Source organism: Meleagris gallopavo, chromosome 12 (assembly GCF_000146605.3).
Source record: "Meleagris gallopavo isolate NT-WF06-2002-E0010 breed Aviagen turkey brand Nicholas breeding stock chromosome 12, Turkey_5.1, whole genome shotgun sequence".
Taxonomy (NCBI): Eukaryota; Metazoa; Chordata; class Aves; order Galliformes; family Phasianidae; genus Meleagris; species Meleagris gallopavo.
In genome coordinates this window covers 10174137-10200145 of record NC_015022.2, presented here as the reverse complement: position 1 = coordinate 10200145, position 26009 = coordinate 10174137, and the positions used below count along the sequence as shown (strand labels likewise).

At 41.8% G+C, this 26009-nt stretch overlaps 1 protein-coding gene across 2 annotated transcripts in view; it reads right to left on the bottom strand.

The window, feature by feature from the left end:
* The window catches only part of PDE8A (phosphodiesterase 8A), a 134633-nt gene that overhangs the window by 84219 nt on the left and 24405 nt on the right, over positions 1-26009 (bottom strand). Inside the window, exon 1 of one of the 2 annotated variants that reach the window (XM_019619469.2) lies at positions 25571-26003. The exons of the other annotated variant lie outside the window; for it this stretch is intronic. Coding sequence (XP_019475014.1) covers positions 25571-25831 — 261 coding nt within the window. The 5' untranslated portion in view covers positions 25832-26003. Of the gene's footprint in view, positions 1-25570; positions 26004-26009 lie in introns of those variants that run through there. 2 annotated transcript variants of the gene reach the window in all.

Here is a 26009-nt window from a genome sequence, read left to right as displayed (position 1 = left end):
TATCCAGATACCCAAAGCCATCAGAATTATTATTTTAATAGTGTCTGAGCAAAGAGCCCTGAAGGCTCTAAAATAAACAGGATGGTTCAGAAGGTAAAAGTTAATATAAAAATTGACGCTGTAAAGAGCATTGCTGTTAAAAATTACAGTTTGGTTGTCTCCACAAGACTTGTGAGGTACCTAATGAACACCACAAACTACTATAGATTTCAGAGCTTTGCATATAAAGATGTTACAGTTCCATGCTCAAAAATATTCTATTAATGTTAGAAAAAGGGAAATAAATAGTCTAAGATTTTGTTACAGAGCACCAGCAAGTCCTAAATCACATACACAACTGGTGAGCTGCAATGTTTTCAGAAAGCCAGACATTGAAACCTCTGCTGAAAGTTCTTAAATCTCCCTTGCTGACAGCTCAGAAGACAAGTAAGAAAAAAGTTATGCCAGAATGTACTGTTTTAAGAAACTAAGACGTTCAATCGGTCCAATTTTTGCTAAGAAGCTGCCTGGCTTTGAATAGAAATATGTACAATTATACAACAGAAAACATGCAACGAAGATGGGGGAAGACGACAGAAACACAAACAAAAAAAAGCTTCAGAAATGTTCTACTCAGCCAGGTAGCATGAGCTTCTGTTTCTGATTTCACAGTCCTTAAAGAAGCATTCCTCCTTTTTTTTTATTTTTTTTTCCCCTAAAGGAAAATAACACAGGGTTTAAGAATATACCTCTAACACAGATAAAAATAAATGAAAAGATTCAAGCTGTCTCAGGGTTCTACTGAGATGCCAAAGGTTTGGTACCTTTGTGCTCCTCCCAAAAACTTAATTTTTTCCATCTCTAAATACAATTGTTGATGCATGGATTAAAATTACCACAGATTGAAACTACGTTTCTCCTTATCAGCAGAGACAGATGCTATTTCTCAGGAGAAACTTATTTTTTTAATCTAAAAATGTAAAAAGTAGCTTCATTACAACTGCAGCCCGATTTTATCAACTGCTGAGCTTCTCCTTCGCAGCACAGAGCACCTCCAACCAATGCCTAAAAGATGTCTGTCTGCTAAAGAAGACAACACATCCAAGTAGGCTCATTCCTGGCATACCCATCCAATCTACTGATTTTGCTTGCAGAAGAAAAGGTCTGAGCATCAATCATTTCATGTTGCATCAGACAGTACTCACAAGGTCTACTGGCACACTTCTACAGGATAAATTGGAGTTCTCTGCAGCCAATATGAAATTCAGCACCTGCATGGTGACATGTGCAGACCCAGGGCATGCTCAGCTCCCTCCCCTAACACGTTCTCTCCTGCTGTCCCACTTTGGGCTACTCCTCCTTCCCAGCCCATTCATGCTGCTGCTTTTCTAAAGGTTATCTGGAGGAGGAGATTATCCAGGGACTATTTTATGATTTAAATCTTTCTAGTATCAAATGATAATGAAAAAAATATTCAGACATAGGAGATATTCATCCTTTTAAAACCATTTTGCTTTAAATTCATTTTGCTTTAAATCTCAGACCTGATATAAAATAAAATTATATTCTGCTCAGAAGAAATATCAGCTTACCATTTCTTATTCTCACTATAATAATTTCAACACAAAATTTGGTTTATGTTAAGAGTAAGGTTTGAACGACTTTAAGACAGAACAAACAGATTTCACAGCCTTGCATAATCTTTTTTCCTACAAGTTAACTTTTTTCCTAAGCCAGTTTCTTACTAAACCAAAACATGCTGGCACTTTGCATCCTTTCTTTGTGTATGTGAGAACTTGACCCAACTTGATGCACTTAAAAAATTGCTTTATTTTTCTTAGTGACATTTCTTTAAAGCGATCCTTTTTCATGGCGTGCCCTAAAACTCAAGTTTATTATCTAGAAAATATGCTATATTTGCAAACTCTTTCGCTCCACTTGCTTTATGGAAAGGAAAAGAACCCTATATTCCACAAGCGGCTGTGGTTTTCATGTCACTGAAGGGCACATATCTTGGCTGCACACACTACCAACTGAGTCATCAGAAACTGGATTTGGCTGCAGAATGCCATTTTTTTTGTTAGATCCGTATGTGATTGACACAGCCCAACAATCTTGGGTAGAGGGCTCACAATAATCAGCCTCATGCACAGACAAGAACACTCAACCCACAAATGTTTACCCAGGTTGCAAAGGCCAGAAAACAGCTTTTCATGTCCAAATTGCTGACTTTATTTATTTATTTATTTTACTACTAACTATTCCTTCTCTTTTTCTTTTTCCAAATAGCTCAAGAGCCACGTTCATGTCCCTGACTAGAAACACTACAGAAGCTTAATTTAACAAACTCATCTTCTAATACCTCAAACCTACCATCATTTGGCCCAGGAACTGCTCTCCATGGCAGCTAAAGCAGTAGGTGCCTGGCAGCCCTCTTCCCCTCTGCTGCCAATGGCCCTAGCTGACAGAACAGTTGAAAGTCTACCACAACTCATTAGCAGTATATGCCTAGAGCTACCTAAAAATATACAGTAAAAAACTGAAGATGTATCTATGTTGTCCATTTTTATTAACTTCTCTATGTTTGAATAATACTGAAAGCATAGATGTGTCAGCTGAAAGGTTAATGCTGCATCAGAAGGAAGAGCCAAGGCATTTAGAGTATTTGTACACTGGTACAAATCATCAGAAGTGGCACTCTGCTGCTGTTCTACCCAGAAAATGTTATCTCCAAAATCAACATTGGGTATTCATACTTTAATTCAGTAAGAAAACAAAACAAAACAACCAGGACCTTGATCAGAAGAAATGCATATCACTATGCGTATTAAAATAAGATTTTTTTCACCACGGTGATTTATGAGAGCCTGCAGATTTTCAGCAGGAGTAGTCTTCTGTAATGACTTAGGAAGATGAGTAAGAGGTATGCCCTCCTGCAGCTCCAAAAGTCTTGCAAATAGTGTCTGTCCACTTCCCAAAGGAAGGGTATCAGTAAATTGAGTGTCACGAAGGAGCAGTTTGCACAGAAGCACAAAGCAGTCTAAGCCACAAAGCTGCACTGAACTCCCAGCTTTGGTTAAACTATGGCAGAAATATATAGGAACAAACAAACAGATTAGGGAACAAAGGCGGAAGAAAGAAATAATCTTCGCTGTGAGGAAGGGGGCAAATATAAACTGAAAGGGGCTCTGCGTGTAACCAACAGAAGCTATAAAAGGAAGACTGATCAGCACAAAATCTGTTTTCTATAAGCTTCTCAAGAGAAAAATCACACTAGCCACCCCAAAACTTTACACCTGGCACACAAACACATTTGGTGCAAGGAAGAGAAAGAAAAAGACCCAAACCTCCCACAGAACCTGGACACTGGAGCCTTTGAGTTGATAACTCCGCAAGAAAAACGAGTGGTGCCAAAAAGATCACAGTAAATCACGTTCCTGTGCTGAACTTAATGAAATTGCCATGCTGAACCCAAGGAACTAAACACTTGCCATTGGTTAAGAGATCACTGTGGCAACACAGTTGCCTTGATTCACAGCTTGAGCCCATGAACCACAAGGGCCCCACAGAGGGGGAAACCTCAAACTGGCAGCATCTAATTTGGTTTTGTTTATGTTCCTGTGTTTGCTATTGATCTCCTCAGGGCTTAGAATCAACAGCAAGGACTGACAACCTCCCCAGTACAAACTTCATAGGCAAAATAACCTCCGAATGATGCTTTCTGCCCCAAATGGGGAGGGACAGGCCGGACCTTGCAGCCGGCAGCTGGGAAGCAACTCCAACACGGGCCCAGCATGGGGCTCCTCACTGTGAGCAGTGCTGCCCACCAGATGTGGTCCTCAAGCAGTCTGTGGAGGTAGGACATAAATTCCAGCAGGAGGTGACACAGGTTCTTAGCAGAACGAATGTATTGGGAAGAAGGCAGAGCAGAAGAAAAACAACAGCAGAAATAATCTGCTGGGAGCAGTTCAACGCTCACGTGAATTTCTAATTAATGAGTACACTGACTCCAAAACAAGACGTGGGTGTCTATCTAACAAGGTTTGACTCTGAAGAGTTCAGGCACTGCACACAACAAATACCTGAGAGCCACTGAAACATGCCCCACCAGTGGAGCCTTCATTGGTTTCTGAGGAGACTGCAAAAATGCAGAGCCATCTATGTAGCAAGACACAATCTTGCTCCCACCCAAATCAGCAGCATCCGATTTTTTTCCCCCACACATCTCGATCTTCTACCTGCTCTCCATATATTCCAGCACAAGGCACATTACATTCAGGCACTGAAACAGGTTTCCCAGGGAGTGGGCATGTCCCCAAGTGTGCAGAGTTCAAGGAGCATTTGGACAGTGCTCTCAGACATAGGGTTTGAAGTTTGGGTGATCATGTATGGAGCCAGGAGTTGGACTATATGATCAAATCCGTTCCAACTTGGGATATTCTGTGATTTAGTTGTTAGAAAAGTCCCTTTGCATTTGGTTAAATGGGAAACAAATCAGTCAGGAAAAGCAAACCAAGACATCACCCATTTTCCATAAGATACTCACGGGACTATGCTACAAGTGACCAAGCAGCAGGTCCACCAAAATCGGAGCTACATTTTGGAAGTTCTTTGTTTTCTCAATAAGGATACCACAGATTTCAATGTTGTCAATGTATTTTGTAGAATATACAAGACAGACTGCACAAGCTTTGCTCTTACCTAGGCTGGCATACTCAATTCCCATACCTTCTGCAGCACCACAAGCAAGTGCTGCAACTAAACAGCCAAGAGACATCTCTGACAGCAGCTGGAAAAACCTAGCCACAACTCCTCTGAACAGAAGATCGAGGCAGTATCAAAGTGGGGACCACATCCCTTTTCTGCAGCAACATTTCCTCAACTGAGATGGTTTTTCTCTATCTTCAAAAGACACTGCCCCAAACTGTAAATTTTGACTTCATGGTCCTATAAAATATTTGTCATGTTCACATCTGAAAGCTAAGGGTGAAAGGAAAGAAGATAACAGGATACTTGCTAATAGGACTAATGAGCACAAGACTGTGAAATAACATTCCGACTTCACAGAAGCATTTGTAAGTTGATAATCTTTGTGACAGCAAGAAAATGACAATCAGCAGGAGGCTGGGAAGACAGTTCTGCCATCAGACTGCAGAGTAAACAGATGACAATTAAGCAGATATATTTGGCATTTTCTTCTAAGGTTTCATTTCTTTCTTTTTCAAAATGAAGTTGTCAACTCTACGAAGGATTAAATAACAGAATTAAATAACAGATTAATAACAGAAATTGCAAGACACCAGTGAAGTAAGGAAATAATAGGAAACAGAGGACAAATAAGAGGAATGGATCCCATCAGCAATTAATTAGAGTTTTCAAAATTCCACGTGAAAAAAAAATTCTGCTTGATGATAACATATGATTTAATTTTTTCCAAGATTCAAATACTGGCAATAAAACCAAGGAAAGAGAGGAAGTGTATCCTAAATCCAGGAATAATTATGTTGCAGTAGTCAGTAAGACAGAGCAAGTTGCATAAACCTCAACACTCCTGAACGGAGATCTTCTTTCCTTTGCCTAGGTGAGGCAATGAGCAAAACCCAGTGCTGGTGAAACAAGCTCTTAGTCCTTTCAGTAGAGTTTGGTCCAAGGTAAGTCACCAACAAAACAAAGCACTTTCCTATACATCCGTTGTCTTGGTGACATTTCTTTGAGACTTAATCTTGCTAACTTTGCTGACAAAAACAAGCTTTTACTACTGTTAGCTCTGCAAAACCAATATTACCATGGCTGAGTGAGCTGGAATTTTTATTACTGGCAATGAAGTAAGATTCAGACAGAAAACAGCTTGATTGTCAAACCCAAATGTGAGAGCTTGAAATACTGGCTGTTAGAAAAATCACCTTGTGACTTGTAAACCAAGCAAAGTTTTATCTGAAAGTGATTGAGAGAACAAGTGTAAGAACCTCCTGCTGTCATTTTTACAGAGTCACTTCTGGAAACAATTCCACCGCGGGACAGCCGCCCGCCCTCCTTGCTTTCTGTCAGCCTGTGTTCACCATTTGTACACACACTGCAGGCACTGAGGCGTGCCAAAGTTATATGAGAGCAATCAAAGAGATAAGAGGTGAGGAAGAAAAGAGATGCAACTTTCTGAAAAATCTAAGCCTGCCCTGGTACACCCCAGACTGCCACTGCCCAGCACATGAGATAATTTTTCCCTTCTTCACAAGGTGAAACATAGAAAAGACTCTCACAGGCCTGCTGACAGGATTCCAGCACACTGTACTCCCCAGCCATTGGGATTCAGTGAGCTCCTGGCAGGAAGTGCAGGGGCCGTGCCTCCTCCCATGCTGCCAGGGACAATCCCATGCCATGGTCACAGAGCCCTTGGCCAGGCTGCACCGAACAGAAAGGGCTCTGGGCTCCTGCCAACATCTCATTCAAGGTGCAATCTCCTCAACTTCTTGTGAGGAGATCTACGTAGCAAGACTCAGGGCAGCGAATATCAAAGCTAGCTCCAACTTACCTCCCTCAAGTACTGGAAATGGTGCACTTCTATTCCCACAGCATGTTGCACCAACAAGTCCCCACATTTTCACAGTTCTCCAATTTCCATTACCCAGGATGGCCTGGTCATTTCATAGAATCACAGAATCATCGAATTGCTCATGTTGGAAAGGACCTTAAAGATCATCAAATCCAACCACAACCTTACCAAACTACCCTAACTCTAACAACCCACTGCTAAATCATGTCCCTGAGCACCACATCCAAATGAATTTTAAACACATCCAGGGATGGTGACTCAACCACCTCCCTGGGGAGCCATGTTCCTCTACATATTATTGCTCTACCTCTGCCCTTTAGTTACCCTCAGATTTCTTTACTGGTTCAGCTGAGGAAGGATGAAGCTATACAAAGCAGCTCCCAAGAACAACACTCTCCACACCTGGATCTTGCTTCCCTGGAAACAAAAGAACAAGGTGCTTTGGTCAGTGTTAGCATTTCATTCTACATCCTGGGAAACAGCTACTTAATGTCTAAGCTGAGAGCATGAGGTACAGGACAGCCTTTTACATATCCAACTTAATCCCAATTTGATCATGTGAAAGCTAAATAAATACCATTTCTCCCCAGGGCACTGGGCCGTTCTGAGGTCAGTGCTCCGCTGCAGGAGGCCTGCTGGCACCTCAGCCAGACATCAGGGACTGCCTTCTCAGAGCACACCTTGACATAGCTCTTTCAGGCAGGAAAGAAAGAAATTGTTCCAAGAAGCTCAAGTTTCAGCTTAGACCATACTTTTGCTTATCTTAATATCAAGACCTATTTCAGGTGATTCCTGTACTTCACTTACAGTCCAAGATCTTACTAAAGAAACCCCAAGGACTTTAATCACTTTGTAACTACTGTTTATTTCCTAACTACTAGACCTATCACTTCAGCCACTGGGGCTACCCTGGAGTCACCGTGCTGGGGCTCCCAGCCCGTGCTGGGGCCAGCTGAGCCCCAGAGAAGCACAAGGGATTGTTGCATCCAACACCGGATAGCAGCATTGCAAAGCCTGGTGTTTAGGGTTGAGGTTAACTGCCCCCTGGTTTTGGTTCTGCAGGAATAGCAGTCAGAGCATTGTATCTAGTATATCATGCTTCTTGAGAGATACTCAATTCAGCAACCACCAAAAATATTTTGGTTTCAAATATCAGAATATACTTTATTCTGGTAGACCCGTTCATTTCTCTCAGGCTTAACGCAACAGGTTAAGAAAATCATTTTCTATGAGAGAGTGCAAAGCTGCCTGGCAGGCCTCCAGCTGCCCTCAGCATCATGTGTCCTTCCATGGGAGGGCTCCACTGCTGTCCCCCCCCCTGCGGTGCCACCACTGACGTCAGTTGGGCAACCACAGGGAGAGCAACGCCATTTACTGAAGATTGCAGTTGCAAAATCAGATGCAGAAAACAAAACAGGCAAGCGTAGATTATCTTGTCTTTCATCTTCCTTTTTCCTTTCTTTTTTTTTTTTCTTTTTTTTTAACATTAAGACATCAGGGATTAAAATTACATTTGATTATAAAAACAGCCATGCATACAGAAATGAGCAATATGCTCTTTTGGATATTATAAAATTATTTTTTAACCTCGAGTTGATAACTGCAGTCTGATAACTTTAATGCCAATTCTCTCTTTTAAAATACTTAACTGAAACACTAAAAACTGCGACTGTCATTAATTATGCCAGCAGAAGAACAAACCATCTATTTCTAAACTAAACTATTTCTAATTCAACATGCAACTCTTGCTCTCTCCTCATGCGCAAATGAGTTTAAGTCTTAAGAGAAGCACGTCACTGTAGAAAGTGAATGAACAGAGAATTCAGTTCTTGATTTTTTTTTTTTTTTTTACTTCATTTGTACATTTGTGTTATACAAGCACTGAACTGTACGACAGCCCTACAAACATACAGGAAAAGATGATCCCTATCTCTGTTAGTCTACATTTTAAATGGAGGTTTCTTGTTAGTGCTAATTCCTTCCACTTTTTTCGGACTGGTTATCAAAAACAATTATAAAGATCTCTTCATAAGCTGCATGCTACTCCACATTAAAATAAATACAATGGCACTACAGCTATATTAGTTCCACAACTTGTTTTCTTTCCTAAACCAGTTTTCCTCAAAGCAGCATAGCCCCCTCCTCTCTGTCCTCCCCAACAACTCACATACAGAACAGAATTTACTCAACTGAACAGAACACACCAAACTTACACATACAGCCAGATATTTCTGAACAGTAGCAATGATACCTGAAATCATAGGATCATTAAGGCTGCAAAAGACCTTTAAGATCATCTAGTCCAACCACCAACCCATTGCCATCATGGCCACTAACCACGTCCCTCAGCGCCACATCCACTCTTTTCTTGAATAACTCCAGGGAATTGTGACTCCACCGCTGCCCTTGGGCAGCCTGTTCCAATGTATTATCACTCTTTCTGAGAAGAAAATACTCCTAATATCCAACCTGAACCTCCCCTAGTGCAACTTAAGGCCATTACCTCTCATCCTGTCGCTGTTACCCAGGAGAAAATGCCAACCCTCACCTCACCACAATCTCCTTTCTGGCAATTCTAGTGATGAAGTCACCCCAAGCCTCCACTTCTCCAGCCTAAACCATCTCAGTTTCCTCAGCCACTTTCCATATGACTTGTGCTCCAGACCCTCCACAGCTTTTTTGCCCTTCAATGGACATCCTCTAGGGCCTCAATGTCTTTCTTGTAGTGAGGGGCTCAGAACTGAACCCAGTACTTGAGGTGCAGTCTCGCCAGTGCCAAGTAGAGCGATGACCACCTCCTGCTCATAGGCCCTCTTGGCCATCTGAGAACGCTGCTGGCTCATGTTCTGCCAGCTGTTGACTAATACTCCAGTTTTTGATTTTGTTTTAAAGTGACTTTGCCATACTCAGCTCTTCAGCCACTCTGTCCTAAGCCTATAGTATTGCATAGGGTTATTGTAACCAATGTGTAGGACTCAACACTTGTGTTGAACCTCTCATAAGCTGCCTCAGTCCTTTAATCGAGCTTGTTCAGATCCCTCTGTAGTGCTCTCCTACCCTCTGGTAGATCAGCACTGCTAACTACTGAGGATGCATTCAATCTCCTCGCCCAGATCATCAATAAAGATATTAAACCAGATCAGTGCCAATACCCCATGGGGAACACCACTCATGACCAGATGTCAGCTGGATTTAACTGTATCTACCACCACTCTCTGGGCCCCGCCCTCCAGGCAGTTCTTTACCCAGCAAAGATCACACCTGTCCAAGCCATGAACTGCTGGCTTCTCCAGGAGAATACTGTGGGAAATAAGAGTCAGCAGACCTACTAATGCCTAGGTACACTCAAAGTATTGAAGTTGGAAACAGTTTTCAGATCTTATAAAAACATTTCCTACCTTCGTTTTTGTTTTTTTTCCCCTCAAGTAGCACACTGATTACGCCTTGAGGACAGGAGAGGTTACCACAGTTTCAGTCATAGGAAAAAAAAAAAGCGCCCACGATTTAGACAAAGCTAAAGGAGAATTTTTAAACTAATAAATGCGTGTAGTCCTTGCACTGCAGTTGCTTATCTATCATGAAGCAGACAAGTTATAAAATAGCCTTGACTGACCATCAGACATCATTCAAAGTTAACATTTTTCTATTTGATCATCTTATCTTCTTGCCTGAGCAATGCAAACCTACAAGTCACTGAGTAAAATATCCTTCTATATCCCAAAAATTTCTGCCAAGACACACTGTGATCAGCCTAATGGATTTTTAAAGAGGAATCAATCTCCGAAAATAATGAAGGCCTTTCCCAAGAAACACTATTTGTTGTCCTGTGCTTTATTTGCTGTTGCTGTGTTTCTTTTTACTGCTGAGTAATTTCTAATTGTATGCTGCTAGCTTTTGCCTGGAAAGGAGCTGAAAAGTTTAGAAATGCTCACTTATTAGCCCTAAAAAGCTGTTGTTATACAAAGGGCAGTTAGAATCAAGCAATTGCTTTCTTTTTTTTCTAAAAAGAGAAGCATTCTCAAAAAGCAAGGAAGTGCTGACCCAATACTGTACGCCAAGTGCGAAACAACATCATGTGAGTGACATGAAAACAGACCAGGGACTCCTGATCCCAGGGCACATGAGGACTTAGTGTGCCACAGAGATTGAGCTTGAGCTTGCTTAGTTTCTGCTTGGAGGGTGTTTACCCCACAAAAGCCAGCAAATGCACATCTACAGAACAATGTTGTCATGAGCTTCGAAAATGTAACAGCCTAATGTTTATAGGCGGTGAGGCATTTTGGAAAGGAGTTTAAAAAAGGCAAAGAAAATGTAAAGAACAAAGAATAAAATAGGCACAATAATTAAATTTTAGGATTATTTTCCATGGACAGAACTGGCAGATTATGAATTGTAAAAGAAATGACTGCTGACTCAATAAAGAGCTTCCTTATAATACGCAAACCTATCTCCTGCCTAAATACATTTCCGTACCAATGCACACTACCAGGGCTTTGTGCTAAGCCTAACTTCACAGAGCTTGTTATGGCAACATTACAAAATCACCTAAATTAATTTCTTTTATTAAATATTTTCTGTCACTTCTGTTCTTGGCTGTACATCATATTAATGACAATTATGACCACTCCTGCCACTGACACCTAGCTGACTTCAAATCGGCTAGAACATTTTGTTCAGCGCTCCGTTTTCCAAGCCAGCAGGGTTCATTCACCTGTGCTCTACACTGCACGCACGCTGGAGCTCTAATATGGCACCAAAAGTTATCAGTTATGGGCACTACCGAAAACTGGAGGTCATCACTCAGAGGTCATCCCTGACAGGAAAAAGAAAATAAAAAACGAAAACAAAAAGAGCTGAAACCATCTAATAACATCATTAAAAAAGTTTTGTTTTGTTTTTATAAGGATAGTGAAGTACTAGAACAGGCTGCCCAGAGAGGTAGTGGATGTCCCATCCTTGGAGGCATGCAAGGTCAGGCTGGATGGGCTCTGGACTTGGTTACTTTTAAATGTCCCTTCCAACTCAATGATTCTATGAGCATGACTGTATGAACAGCCTTCCAGTTAACTCTACAAGCTTCAAGTATCAGCTTGTAGAGCTCTGTATGGATACAAAGACAGAAGCAAGAGACTTTGTCTCACAACTCTATTTCTTTGCATAGTCCCACTTATGTGAAATTCCTCCTCATCTTGGTGCAATCAGGATGACAGCCAGGCTTCCCTCATTCTATTGACACCATTTTCAGGAAACCAAAGAGAAACACTTGGCAGCCCAAAAACAGACTGCAGAAGGAGATACTGGACATAGCTCTGTAAGACAGAAGGCACTCATGAAGCACTTCCAGTCACCTCTGGAATGGCCACCATCTTGGCAAGTGCAAAAAAGAACAGGAAACACTGAAGGTTTTGAAAGATATGAAATAGCACTTAATTACCTTTGGAGGAAAAAAATAAAAATAACAACTAGTAAAGATGGTAGTCATGGGGAGTGACTGGAGGAGAAGTAACTCTTTCTCCCACTTGGTGCCAGAAAGAAAACTGCCACAAAACTAGCTTGAGCTCAATACTTAGGGAAGGCCTTTCAAGATCACTAGGAAGGGGAAAAAAAAAAAAAGCCTACACCAATTTCCCAGCAAGGAAAGAAATGTCTGGGAAAGTCAGTAATTATCTCCAATCTACAGTCTGACATGGGAAAGGGTGTGAGCCATCGTCACTTGGCCACAGAGAGCTCCCAGACACCAGCATATAATCACCATTTTCCATTTCAGAACAGAGTTCAGTTTGATCACAACTATTTCTGTAACTATTCTCCTTTCTGGGCTAATATCTGAAGTGATGTGGTTATAAAAATAGAGGGAAACTGTCTAATCTGTATTACGAAATGTGTCAGCACCAGCTGAATCATACAAAACTACAAGTCCAGGCTTAATGTCATTTATGACAGTCTCTCTTCATATTCAAATAAGTAAAATTCATACCTGCAAACTATAATCAAGTAATTTACATATCAGCTAATTATTTATGTTTTGTGCTATAAAAAGAAGAAAAAAAACTATTTTATCCCACAACACGGTTACTAATTTTGGTTAAACAACACAAAAACATACCTACAATTTAAAATGTCAGCAAGGAAAGTATTTTAAGCACAGAAAAGCACCACAATTTTGAAAATTGATGAAAAATAACATTTTTATTGTATGGCAAATCAGAAATAAGTTTACTGCCTTTTAGCTGAAGTTTTGATTTCACTTACACAGCTATGAAAATACTCCTCTAATATCAGACTGATTTATAAATAATAGCATTTCAGGGGCTATTGACCTTGGTGCAAATGATTAACGGTATACTTTGTGCACAAAATACAGAATTTCAGGGAGAGATCTGTTTATCAGCTATTCTTCTTTGTCAACAACAACAAAATAAGAGACTATACAACTTCTAGGATAGTGTTAGTGTAGCCAATGGATGGGAAGAAGCCAAACCTTCCTTAAAGATCTTAACCCAACTAAAGCATCTTCTCTTAAAAAAAAGTAATGTACTAAGAAAGAGAAGCTGATGTTGATACTGCCAGTGAGATGAGGTGTATTGTTTGTGAAAAAGAAATTATAGAAACATAAAAATGGCAGCCAAAGGTAGAACAGAATGGTAATAGGAAGCAGGATGATTTTTAAAAACTGTGTGTTGTAGAAGGGGTTGTAGGAAGGAACCTCTGCTATGTAGAGCTGAACAAATTAAAGAAAAACTGCAGACTGCTGCAGATGCTACAGTAACACGGTCAAACAGCAGCAGAGTTGCTCTTCTGCAGAAGCAGCTGTGGCTTCACAATGTTTGGACCACAGGTTGCTTTTTTGCATTACTATCAAATTGCCATCAAATCATACCTGGTAAATTGGTATCTTCTGTGCAATAACCATTTGTTTCATACTTCAACACAAATCTAGGACAGTTTCACGAGATAATTTAGTAGTCTATTGGCTACTAAACAGTGCAATTAAATAACTGAGAGTTCAACTTCTCCGTAATAACCTGAAGTTGCAGAATGAAGAGTCTCACAGTAAGTGAGCAAAATGTCCTACACTAAAAGGCACAAAAACAGCAACAGAGGACAAAGGCCATTAACAATCACTTATTTGTCCTGATTCAAGGACTGCTCCGCTGTGTTTGTTCTGCTGCCTGGTCTAGCATACACAGCTTTGCTGACCAAAAAATGCCTTTTCTTACCAAAGGTTTGCAAATACCCACATTAGAATTTAACAGCATGGCCATTTTTTTTTTTCTTTTTTTTTCTTTTTTTTCTGCCACTATCAGTGTATCTGTAACCAAATACTAAAAATCCAGTTCCTTCAACAGACATTTTCAGGCTAGGTAACATTCTCTGTTCAGTCCTAGTTGTACTAAGACTTTGCCTAAATCAGCAATGTCAAGAATGTCAAAAAATACTAGGAAATTTTCTATTGTGGAAGAAGTTATACCACTTTATTTCTACTCTTAAGTGGCATAAACCACACAGTCACAAGCACATTAGTATCAGAATTGCTGCAATTTTGTAGGGCTTTACCCTAGCCGTGTCAGTAAGAAATCACAAGTGGTAAGAACAGACCATTGCAATATTAACACAAGAGGCAAAACCCTAGATACTTGCTCCATAACTCACAATAGCATCTTTCAGCACAGGATCATGGGCAGCAGAGGTTCGCAGACTTCTTTGAAACAGTATGAACTCTTGCTCCAAAGCCAAGCTGAAGAGACCCAGCGAGCTAAACTGAAGTCAGTAAGCTTAGTCTGCGTTACCTCAGCAGCTGTTCTATCAGCTACCATGGAGACTAAATTGGGACTATATTGTAGCAGCTGTTAATGGAGGCCTTAACTGGTTTTAGAAGAAGCAGGACTGCAGTAATAAATCTGATCTCTTAAAGCCTGTGTTGGAAGTTGTACCCTTCTGTCAGCAGGTTCACCGTATGATGTATTGTGGAGCTTTGGCTGCAAAGACACTGCAGCCTGCAGTTAATGAGCTGTTCAAAGGAGCTGTGAAACTGTCAACTTAATTAAGCCAAGTTTAGTTAACAGTCATCTTTCATATATTTTGTCTGAAGAAGCAGGCTTTGAAAGTGCCCAGCTATGCGCAGTTGTGAAGTGCTGCATACTTTTCTGAATGGAGAAATTAAAAGCTCATATGATGAGAGAGAGCACTATTTAAGAAAGCATCTTAAGAAAGCCCCCCGATCATCCCAGCATGTCTAGGAGCTACATCATTTTATTTCTGTTTTTAGAGAATTAAGATGCATAATCACTTGAGAACAGTCTGCAATGGTTTCTTAAGATAGCCTGACCTTTAGAAAGACACGTATGATTTGGAAAGAGGAAGAAGATCCTCCTGAGGAAACCCTGCAAAGATCCGAGCTTTCAGCCCTGTGTGCTGCAGATGGGTGCACTGATGTGATAGTCATGGTCCCAGAGGTCCATCCTACCCAGATGAAGGCAGAAAACCTCAGAGGGCATCAGGAAAAGGCTGCTCTGTATACCCTAAAACTACTTCCTTGCTGTTGTTCATGGCTTTGAACAAAGCACTTAAGGATGTGTCACTACCTTTCCTGCACCTTAACCAGGTTAACAGACGCTAAATGCTCTGTCCAAACTAGTTTCAAAAACAAGACCTAAGGATATATGAATTTAGGCTTTTGCTTTCTACTTAAACCAACTGCAAACTAACTGGCAAACATCTTGTATGCACATATTCCTCCAGACAGTCTGCTGACATCTGTTATAGGACAAAAATATCCGTAGTAACCAAACAGAGTTACAGCAATCAATTAATCAGAGTTTAAGAACTTGTGTTTAAACAAACCATTAGCACTGGCCTCAGCTTATTCCTCTGTCAGAGGTCAAGGTTTCCCAAACATGATTCAGACTCTGAAGGATATCAGGACCTTTTTCAGCACCCAGCAACAGCAGAGGTGCAGTGCTGACAGCCATAAGCCCTTTCTCACCCTGTCAATCCTCTGTCACGCTTTTCTTGCTCTATGATTTGTTTTGTTGGTTTACATTCAAATCACTAAACTATTTCAGAGCAACCTGTGGAGATCCCTCCACTAGGGATTCCACCTGCTAGCCTGGGACCTCTCAGTTGATGAAAAAGGCCAAGTCCTTCACCCACATCCACCTCTCTGCAAAAGGAGAGGGGTTGAAAAAAAGGCCAGAGATACTTTAGAGCTCCTTGTGACCCTCACAAAATGGCATGAAGCTAATAGGAGTCAAGCATTTAAAGATCCACAGGTAATATCTCACATGCATAGTTACTCTTATTGGTATAGAGCTACAGAGAAGGAAGAACCTAAAGTAGTCAAGGTGTTTGTCCACAGCCAGGGAAGCACAGCTCTGTTTTCAGATACAATCAACAGAACACACTTCCTTGGTACGTTTATCCTGAAATGGAATAGCATTGGCATGGGGAATTCTGAACAAGTGGATGCAACTGGGTACTTCTGTGTGATCAGTCACCTAGAATGCCAGCCAGCTGGAAAAAATGCAAGGGGCCACTGACCAGAAGTGTCAAGTTTCCCGAGAGGAATGATGGCTCTTCTTTGCAGGAAGAAAGGGCAAGAGACCACATGGACTCATTGCAGCCTAAGTCCTACAGCCTTAGCAGAAGAGAGTTTGTATTACCCAAAGGGCACAGGAGAGCCTTGTAAGAGCTCTTTAGGAATCAGAAAAAACAAGATTCAGTTAGGAGAAAACTTCAGTGCTGTTTAATCTCCAATAATAAGCTCCTTTCAGTTTAATTGGCAAAACAAGAGATAGTATTTTCAGCACTCTCTTTTGACAGCCCAGCTATGAACCTCACTGCTCACGCTGACTCGGGCTACGTGTGGGATCAGAAGAGCTGTTTGATCCTTACATCAACCACCAGCACAGCTTGGTCCCTTTCCCACTCTAACTTTGAGGTTTTGCACTGATTAAAAAAAAAAAATTCAAACACTGTAACATATAAACACTGACAGCAAAACTCTGTTTTTCAGTAAAATATGATTATCTGATTCATCATAATTTAGCTCCAGGAACCAAGATGCCTACCCAGATTCAACAACCTGTCCTTCAGAAGCAAGCACTGTCTCCCAGCAAAGCCCAGTGTAAGTGGAGTAGATCAGCTTCCTCCCTGAGCAGCTGCATTAATTTCAAGAGTTTTTATCATCATTATCAAGGATCTCAAAACCTTCCTAATCGCCTAGAAACTGGCTCTTGCTATCCAGCCCCAGTGCCAGAGGCAGGGTACTGTGTAAAGGTTATTGAGCTGCTCTTTGGAGGAGGGGCTGCAACCGACAACACTACCTCTGAACTTGACTCGACTGTTGTCATGACAGATGTCACAGCATGACATGAAACGGCAAGGAACAATCCAGTCTTGTCCTCAGTTTTCCAGCACTGAGGACATATGATAACACAGCTGAGAGACAGCGTATGCAGAACGGCCCTTTTGTCTGAAATTCTGCAGAGAGCTGATCACTTTCACAGCAAAACGCAAAAAGAAAACAAACAATAAGCAAATTAAAAATTGCAGGGCAATCAATGAAAGCATTGATTCTGAGTTCCCAGGACTTATTCTTCCTCTCAGTATAGCTGTTAACAAAACAAAAGCTGTTTGGGTTTGCAAAGCCCTCTTTGCCTGAGTTTGTAAATGTTTTATTCCTCTAAAATATCAATGCAACCCCCAGATTATTTTTTTTTTTCCATCTGCAGGAGACTCTGCTTTATGCATGAAAAGCACCTTGCCCCTCTGGTCCTGAAGATTCTCTTCAAAAGGCAAACTCATATTTGCTTACAGTTCACCCACTTGCTTTCTTTTAAACACTTTCATCTGTTCTTGGTCCTTGCAACAGTGTTTGCAGATTTGCAAATACATGAATGTTCCACACTGACAGCGTGTCAGTGGTAAGCATGCACTGCCATGGCAGAATGGGCTTTGGAAGTCATTCCACCATTTATAAATTCCACTCAAGAGTACAAATTCTTAATTGCATTTATCAGCTTAGCAACAAAGTCTTAAGGAGATAAATTAAAATACAAGTACCATACTACATGCCAGAATTGTTAGAAAGGAGAAGTAAATCAGCATGTCCAGGCTCAGTTCAGAAGAGGAACATCAGAAACTCTTCTCATTTTTGTAACTTTAAATAGAATCTTGCATCTTTCTCCAAAGCACATTCTGCTGACTGTGGGCAGAGCAAAGCACTGCGTTACATGGACATGGTTTGATCTTAGAGCAGCTCCTCTGTTCCTGGGTACATGGTGGCCTTGATCCTCTGTGACATACAATTAAGATCAAGCATGCAAGCAGAAACATACAACAATTCATCCACAGAGACACATGATAACCGCCAGCAGCCTTCTGCCTCCAGCTCCATATCTTTCTCTAGCCTTGGCTGCAGCAGAGTTCCCAGAGCAATCATCTGCAACCAGAAAACACCTGGCAACCAACACATCCCAGCATACTTCAGACATAACAACACAGATACAAAAATACAGAAAAATAAATCTTTCTGAACACCTAGAAATTCCATTTTAACTTTGACAGCCAGCACTCTCAAGATCAGCAGTAGACTCACAGACTTGCTGTGACCTGGAACCATAGCAATTTATGTTCTTTACATCACTACTGCTTGAAAACAGCCCTCACTGCTATATGAAGCTGTGAAAAAAAATATTTTGTTTCTATCCTATTCCTCCCATCATTGAGCAGTTAATAGTTTCTGTTATTGGTAGCTTTTCTGCATTAGTGTCAGATTAAGCAATCATAAAACATGGTACCCAGACATAAGGGCACACACTCTGGTTTCACTTCAGAATCCAGGTAAGTTTTATTTATGGACCAGAGACCGAATTCCGGTTGTTCTTAAACTGTAACTTTTCCATTAGCTTCAGTAGAGCCAAGGACTTGCCTAGCAGAGCTATATCGACGCCCTTCTGGAATGACAGAAACAACTCTGCCCTTAATGCAAGTATTATTGCCACTATTTTTATTTCCAAATCTCATATCCAACCGGGAGCTATCTTCTACAACAGTGGAAGATAAACAGAGCTGACCAAGACCTGCCACAGCTACACCTCTTGAGACTGCAGAGCTTAATGGGGCTGAAGGACTGCAATTTCAGTCTGAATTTCACCCACCAACAAACCTCTTTGGTATGTGAAAATAATTCTCCTTTTTATTTTGAAAAACAAAGCACAGATATCTCGCTAGCAGTCCCAGTACCATCCATATTTGGCATGGCAGAGCTTCTTTGAATGCTGGTACCTATGGACCCCTGGATCCTCCTCCTGGGACATTGATAACTAAGTCACAGCTAGTAGGGCAGTGTGATTTTATCAGCCAGTAAATGAGTGTGCAGGGAAAGTCACTTCTGCTTCAACTTACCAAAGTAATAGGTGTGGTTGTCCTCAACCATTTGAGGAATTTCACACCAAACTTTCATTTAAATAAAATAAAATAAAATAAATAAAAACCTTAAAAACTGAAACAGCAAACAGAGTATTCCAAAGAAAAAGAAATACACAGCTGCAAACTCAGCCTGCTAGGCTGTACACAGATCCTGACCTACCTACCTATCACACAACACGTACGTATTTCAAAACTTGGGATTCAAACTACTGCTACAAAGGAGAGTTCTACACCTAAGCATCAGAAGAGAAGCAGCTGTGATATCAGCACAAGTGAGGCACACAAGTGTGTGATGAAGCAAATCACAGAATACAAAAAGATCATGGTCAGTGCAGATCACAGGGCTTCTGCTGTGCTTTAAGTAAGCCATACACACACCTCTCTAAGCTTCATCTCTGTAAAGAAGGTTTACTTACTGAGGCTATTTGTCTGGCCAGTTTGTATCAGACACAACAGAACCTCAAGCTTAAAGACAAAAAACTATGGTAAATGTGTAACCTGAAGTAATGTGGGGCCTCAAAGCTTCCACTGCATCCCAGTAGGAAGCTAAAGGTCGCTGCTAACTCAGAGTTAAAAACAATGGGAAGCAGAGGATGTCATTCTTTCATATTAGCCCAATGATTCTGTGTTTTCTTTGCATGGATTTACTTAGGAAACTGGGAGATCTAACAACGAGGAGATTTCAAGGCTACCATTTTTCCTTTCACAAAGCTGTAGTCAGAAATCTCCTTGTGGAGCTATGCAGGTTTGTTTCATAGAGAAAAAAAACACTTCTTGCTTGAAAAGGTTTGATCTTTCCAAGTATATACAACATTCAAAGTTTTCTGTGCGACTTCCAAAGTGTAAACTAATTCTGCTTTTGGAAAAAGAAGTGAATCCTCATTTCTAATGCAGAAACAGACACAACTCAAATCTGTTCAACATTACTTAGCAAAAGGATTCATTTCTATTCTGACTAAAAAAAGTAAAACCAATAATGCATTTCAACACATTTCCATGTCAGAAAAGTAGGTTTCAGCCCTCATCCTTTCCAGTGAAACAAAGCCACACACGTGGGCGCTGCTTTATAGGATGTGAAGCTTTTTACATTACGTACAGAGACATATTTACAGATTTTACGAGGAAGAGGAGAAAAGGGCCTGGGAGTTTGATCTGAGGCCAACAATTCAGCCCAGAGTAAAAGAGGGTGGTCTGGAAGAACGTACAAATTAGAGCCTGCACTATTTAGTCTCACAGTGCATATGTCAATGTTGTTTACTGCATTCCGACCTTAGCAGAGATTTTAAGAAGGAAGGTAAAAGCGGCTGGATGCCGAAACCTTTGACAAATGGGCACTTTGACATCACTTTCTCCATGCCTTTGAAAGCTTAAAATCTGACTTTGAGCAATCAAACTATTCAACCCGACATGCACATTAAAACTATTCAATTTGCATCTTGTCCCATGCCAATTTAAATTATGGTTAAATGAAGATACCTAATTATTCTACCCGATGGGCTGACAGCAGTGAGTACAATGTCACAGGGCTGAGCAAGTTGGTACTGAAACGCCAGTGAATTAATGAGCCTCACATATACAGCCCTGAATGCAATTCACACCACAAATTGCACCTTGGATGTAAAATCACATTTTAGGTGCTATCTTGAAAACATCTCTGCAAGGATTTAACTCCAGCCACGGCTGGTAAAGCTGTTTGCAATGTGGTACATTGTATCCATACACGCAACCCAACCAGAACACAATACTAAATTGTTCTCCTAGGTGTGCAGGTGCATGTAGGGTCTCCCAACACAACCCTGACTTATGCAAAGCTTCCATTGAAACAGCTTCACCCTGAGGGCAAGCTGCTCATTATCAGATTTGCTTTTCTTTCACTTTTTTGTAGCAAGCTAATAAGAGCTTCAATTGTCCATATCCCTAAATACGTATTTCCTCTTTGAGGACTTATCTGAAAGTCAGTCAGCATTCTAGCTGCTCAAAAAGTGGAATAACTTCAGTTGCCTGGCTGGCACATTAAATATTAAGGCTATGCTGGTCCCTTGCAGTGCCATTTCACACCACGTCTAACACTGGAAATGTGGGAAGGGATGGAGAACTGCTAATTGCAGCACCTCTTGTTCTTCTGCCCATCTTATAAGTACATCCAACATGAAAATTTCTCACCGAGGATGGACTTCACTTTCACGTCAGCTCTACAAAAGGTGTAACACAGCAAGACATAACTAGAACCATAGAAATAAATATGTTTTTAATACTTAATCTACCAACACATTTGGGTGGCAGACAACTTAAAGCTGTTAAAGCTGGCAAAGCCAGGCAAAGAATGTAGCAAGGACAGAGAGAAAGCAGTGCTTTGTGACTAGCAAGAATTCATAGCTGAAAGAAGACTCAGCGGAGCTTCCACCAACAGTAAGCACTGCAAAAACGCAGGCTCTAAACTGGCTCATCTCACTCACACAGGGAAGTGCCCCCAAACCAGCAGCACACTTTGCTGATGGTTTGCATGACCAGGAGAGATCTAGTAATAATGGTTTAAAAATCAAAAGTACATCTTTGACTACTTTCATAGAGGTGAGATATACGCTGCAAGTGATTTCCAGTTCTTTTCTAGTTGACATTACAAACAACAGGAAATTAAAAGGTGAAGATAAAAAAATAACCCAGGCATGAATATGGAAAGTTCACGTCGCTCCATCAGTTCACTTTGTATAATTTACAAATTCGACCTCCCCATTCCCTGGAGAAAAGGGTTCCTGCCTGGAAATAAAAGCACCACGACCGTCAGCCTGGGAGCCCGGAGTCGTGGGGCTGAGCACAGCCAGCGTAGGGCAGCGTGGGAAGGATCCTCGCGGCAGAGCAAGGATCTCTGCACGGGAGGGCTGACGTCAGTGGAAGTGGGAGGGAGACAGTGCTGGGAGGTTTGTCGGGGAAATGGTTGAGGACAGCTTCAGTGGGAACAGGGAGGGTTTGGGAGGGTCGGGTGGCCTCGCTGAAAGCAGGGACTGAGCGTGTGGGAGTTTCAAAGGTGGGAGAGCTGATATGGTGCAAGGGGAAGGAATCGCCAGACAGGCAGGAAAAGAACAGATGGCTTAACAAACTAAATAGTGTGTTGCTAAACGCCAAAGTGAGATCCATTTCAGCATTGAAAGTACAAGTCAGCATACGTCCTCCCGAACGCAGAATTATGCAACCACTGCTTTGCAGTGGCTGTAAAACTCACAATTTTGCAGGTTTTGAACAAAGAAAACTTGGTGCTGTAGCACCATGGGTGTAAGTGGGTGCCCCACATCAGCTTATCAATCAAAAGGCTATGGCAGATCTAGTCCTGCTGGCTTACAGCAACTGTGAATTTACAATAAAGGAAGTATGGATTTACTCTCCGATCCCCTTGCACTCAAATACGCACTTCTGAGTTAAATATACATGACAGGGAGAGTTACACAAGAGAAGAGGAAGGAAATCACATACATAAAAGAATGGGGGGCAAAATAAATGCGCCGTATGCATCGCAGTGTGCACTGTGGAAGTGACACTGGCACGTGTTGTTGGGACAGCACAGGCTTACAGACACCCAAGCCAGTTTTAAACACACGCCCATGAGGTCCTTACACCGTGCCAGTCCTTACCTGTACTATATGTTAACAGGACTATTACTTGGAAAGTGTTTAAGCAGATTTGTGTACAGCTAAGCACCCTTAATACAAACTCAGCTCCACAGCAGTCTGAAGAAACAAATCATAACGATATATACAAAAAGGCTGTCACAATTTTCAACTCACAATCTTCAGACTTCTAGAGCTGGAAAAAAAAATAAAAATCAGTAAGCCTCTCCTCTGCAACAGTGCTATTACTGTGTAAATCTTGCTCATCTTCCACTGGGAAAAGTACAGAGTTCAAGCTGTGCAGTCTGTGCATTGAAAACTAAGAGAAGGGTTTCACGGCTGGTTCACCATTCAGATATAGCACCGCTTCCAAGCTGCTCATAAATTTTCAAATGAAAGCCACATATGAAATTACTAATTAAAGAGGGACATGCAGGCACCAGGACCAAACATTTTATTATAAAGGCCTCTCCATTTATCACACACTATTGCCACATTCATATACACGGGGAGCAGCTATTGCAGCATTGATCTCTGTGCATGGCGCGTTCAGGAGTTTACTGCATGCTTACTACGGATAAATTTAGGCTTTTCCTTATTAGAAAACAGCAGGCAATTTTTTAGCTACAGGTTGTAAATCAATGCAAATCACACAACACTCACACTACACACCCTGGCAAATGATCCGCCACTATCTGAACAGTACAAAGATTTAACAAGACACAACCATAAAACCAGAATAAGTCTGGGGGCTAACGAGCAATATAAGTAAGGCCATTTTACAATCAGTGTGGGTTATTTCTTCTTTTGACACGTGCACTATTGCTACCAAAACAATGCAATAAAAGTCACTGTATTACCTATTACACTTATTTTAAATTCACGCTGTTGTCAGCTGAAGTGATAACATGAGATTTACACATGGATCAAATTTTGTTCTTAGCTCTCATCTAGGACTTCTCCTTTGCTTTAATTTGAGCATAATAACAGAAGAGTGAGAAAGAAATCAATTAAAGTGCCATGAAACAAGGGGAGATAGCATTCAGGCAGGTTACTGGCCATTCACACAAATGCTGATTAGACCCCCAAGGCACAAAAGGAATGCAGCATCTGCAGTTAGGATGAGGGTACCCCAGGTGCCACAACACACTGTGTGCTCTATGCAGCAGCACCCAAATTCTCTCAGTTCCTTCTCAAACCAAAAATTCCTTTAACTCCAGAAGTGTCCACCGCTGCCCTATGACCCTCCTGGCTTCAAACAACAGCACTGTATTGTGAAAGCTGCTGTCAAATGTAGCTCTTTGCAGCACGACTTCTGCAATATATGGTTACACTCCAGCACAGTAGAGACTGTAAATGCATAAATCTGATCGTGATAAACTCACTTAACAATAAAAGCAGAGAATGAAGTACCATGCTGCCTTGTATCCCTGAAGAGTAGGATTGCACATGTAAAAAATCACACAGAAGGGATGTTTCAATCAGATTTTGTACTTGACTGACCACAAACAGAATTCCATTCTCACTTCCCAAAACCCAAGCAACGTGCTCAGACCCATGACAAGGGCAGAAAACCACTGAGTGATGAAAATCAGAATAGCTCCTGCGCAAGGAGCCCCAATCACACACACAGCACCTGGCTGGGTTATCTAAACCAAGTAACAAGGGCTGTTACAAAGTGCCTGCAATCAAACAACAAAATTCTGACACAATTAAGACCTCTTCCCATGCACAGGCTTCTAGAAGATCTTGGAGTTGTTTATCCACCCCCCCCCTCCAACCAAGCACAAAATCAAAATCACACAATATAAAATATAAGAATATTTTTGTTGCTCAATTTCTGTAAGGCGCAGTTATAAACACGATTAAAAATAAAGCTGGAAAAACAACAGTCAGGGTTGTGAGCAGAGCTACCACACAGTGTGCCATACAAGCACGAGCACCGCGTGTGAGCACAGCCGTCCCGCTCCGCTTCCTGCACGGCGTTACACAAAACCTGAGGTTCCTCTGACGCGGCCGACCTTCGTGTGCTGGCTGAGGTACCGTTCATTTCTCCTTTAACCCACTTCACACTATATCTTCCCATTTCCCACAGCTTTTTTTAAATCTCCTATGAACTGAACTTAGTAAATCTGGAGGAAAACGATTGAAAAAAATCCCCCACAGCACAGACGAAAATTGTTTTGGGCCAATACTCTTCCTGAGCATGTAAAATTCCCGAGGAAGCTACGAATCATTGGTCCCTCTGTGTGTGCAAAGCACTTGACATTGTGTGAGCTCCTGCTGCACCCCCAGCCCCTATCTCCTATTGACAGCGTGCATATCTCAGTGCTTATCACAGCAGCCCAGGGCAGATCAGCCATGTTATACAACATCCCTGGGGTGCTACACTTTCCTTTGACATTTGCAATAATTTACTTTGGAGAAATAGAGACAGCTCCCCCCAAGAAAATATGGAATATTCAAAGCCGCCAGCATTAGGAATGGAAGTATAACACGTAAAGCAATGGTGCACCAATGGAATGGAGGCAGATGAGCAAGAACTGCACTATGAACACTCTAAAACAGAGCCACGAAATTGAAATGCAATTTTTTTCAGTATGTGCCTGCTAATTTCTTACAGGGCTGATGCTGCCTCCCTACAGGAAAGTACACACACTAAAAGATACCCCCCCCCCCAAAAAAAAAAGAAGAACAACACGCTACTTGCAACAACAGACAAGGTCAACAAGTTGTTGGTGTAAAGAGCACCCGGCGCACAACCTGAAGCCCCCCTCTGCCCAGCAGCCCACCCCAGCACCGAGGTGAGCCCCAGGCCTGGTGGCTGCAAGGCACCCACAGCATCCACTTCCCAGCTCGCTGAGCCCAGCATGGCACAGAACAGCACAAGAGCCGTTTGTGGGGCTGATGAGTTTTAAACAAATGCTGACAGCTCCAGCAGGATGAGCTGCCCCACAATGTTTGACTTCAGTGGGAGAAACGGCGCTCGTGGTCCACACCCCTTTACCTTAACACTGGATCTGCTGGTCTGGGTCTCTGCCTCCATGCTCTGGCTGTTCTCCCTCTTGTCTTTCTTAGAGGAATTAGTCCTCACTTTATAAGTGGATGTGTTGGAGGATTTAATGAATAATCCCGGGACGGGGTTGCCTTGCTGCTGCTGAGACATGGTGGTGTTGGTCTGGTGAGGGGAATGGCACTCCTCGGACTCTTTGCTACTGTGATAGACCACTCTGCTGTCAGAGATGTGGATGCTTGGAGCACAGCCCATGCTTTGTGGCCACCTGGGGAACACTTCTCAATTGTATATATATGAGATATATACACGCGTATCTCTCTCTCTCTCTCTCTCTCCTTCCCGTTGGTACGTTCCCCCCGCCTGGGTTTGCTAACGGGCCGAGTCCCGCGGCTCAGCTCCCCGCCGGGTCGCTGCCATCGGTCCCTCCGCA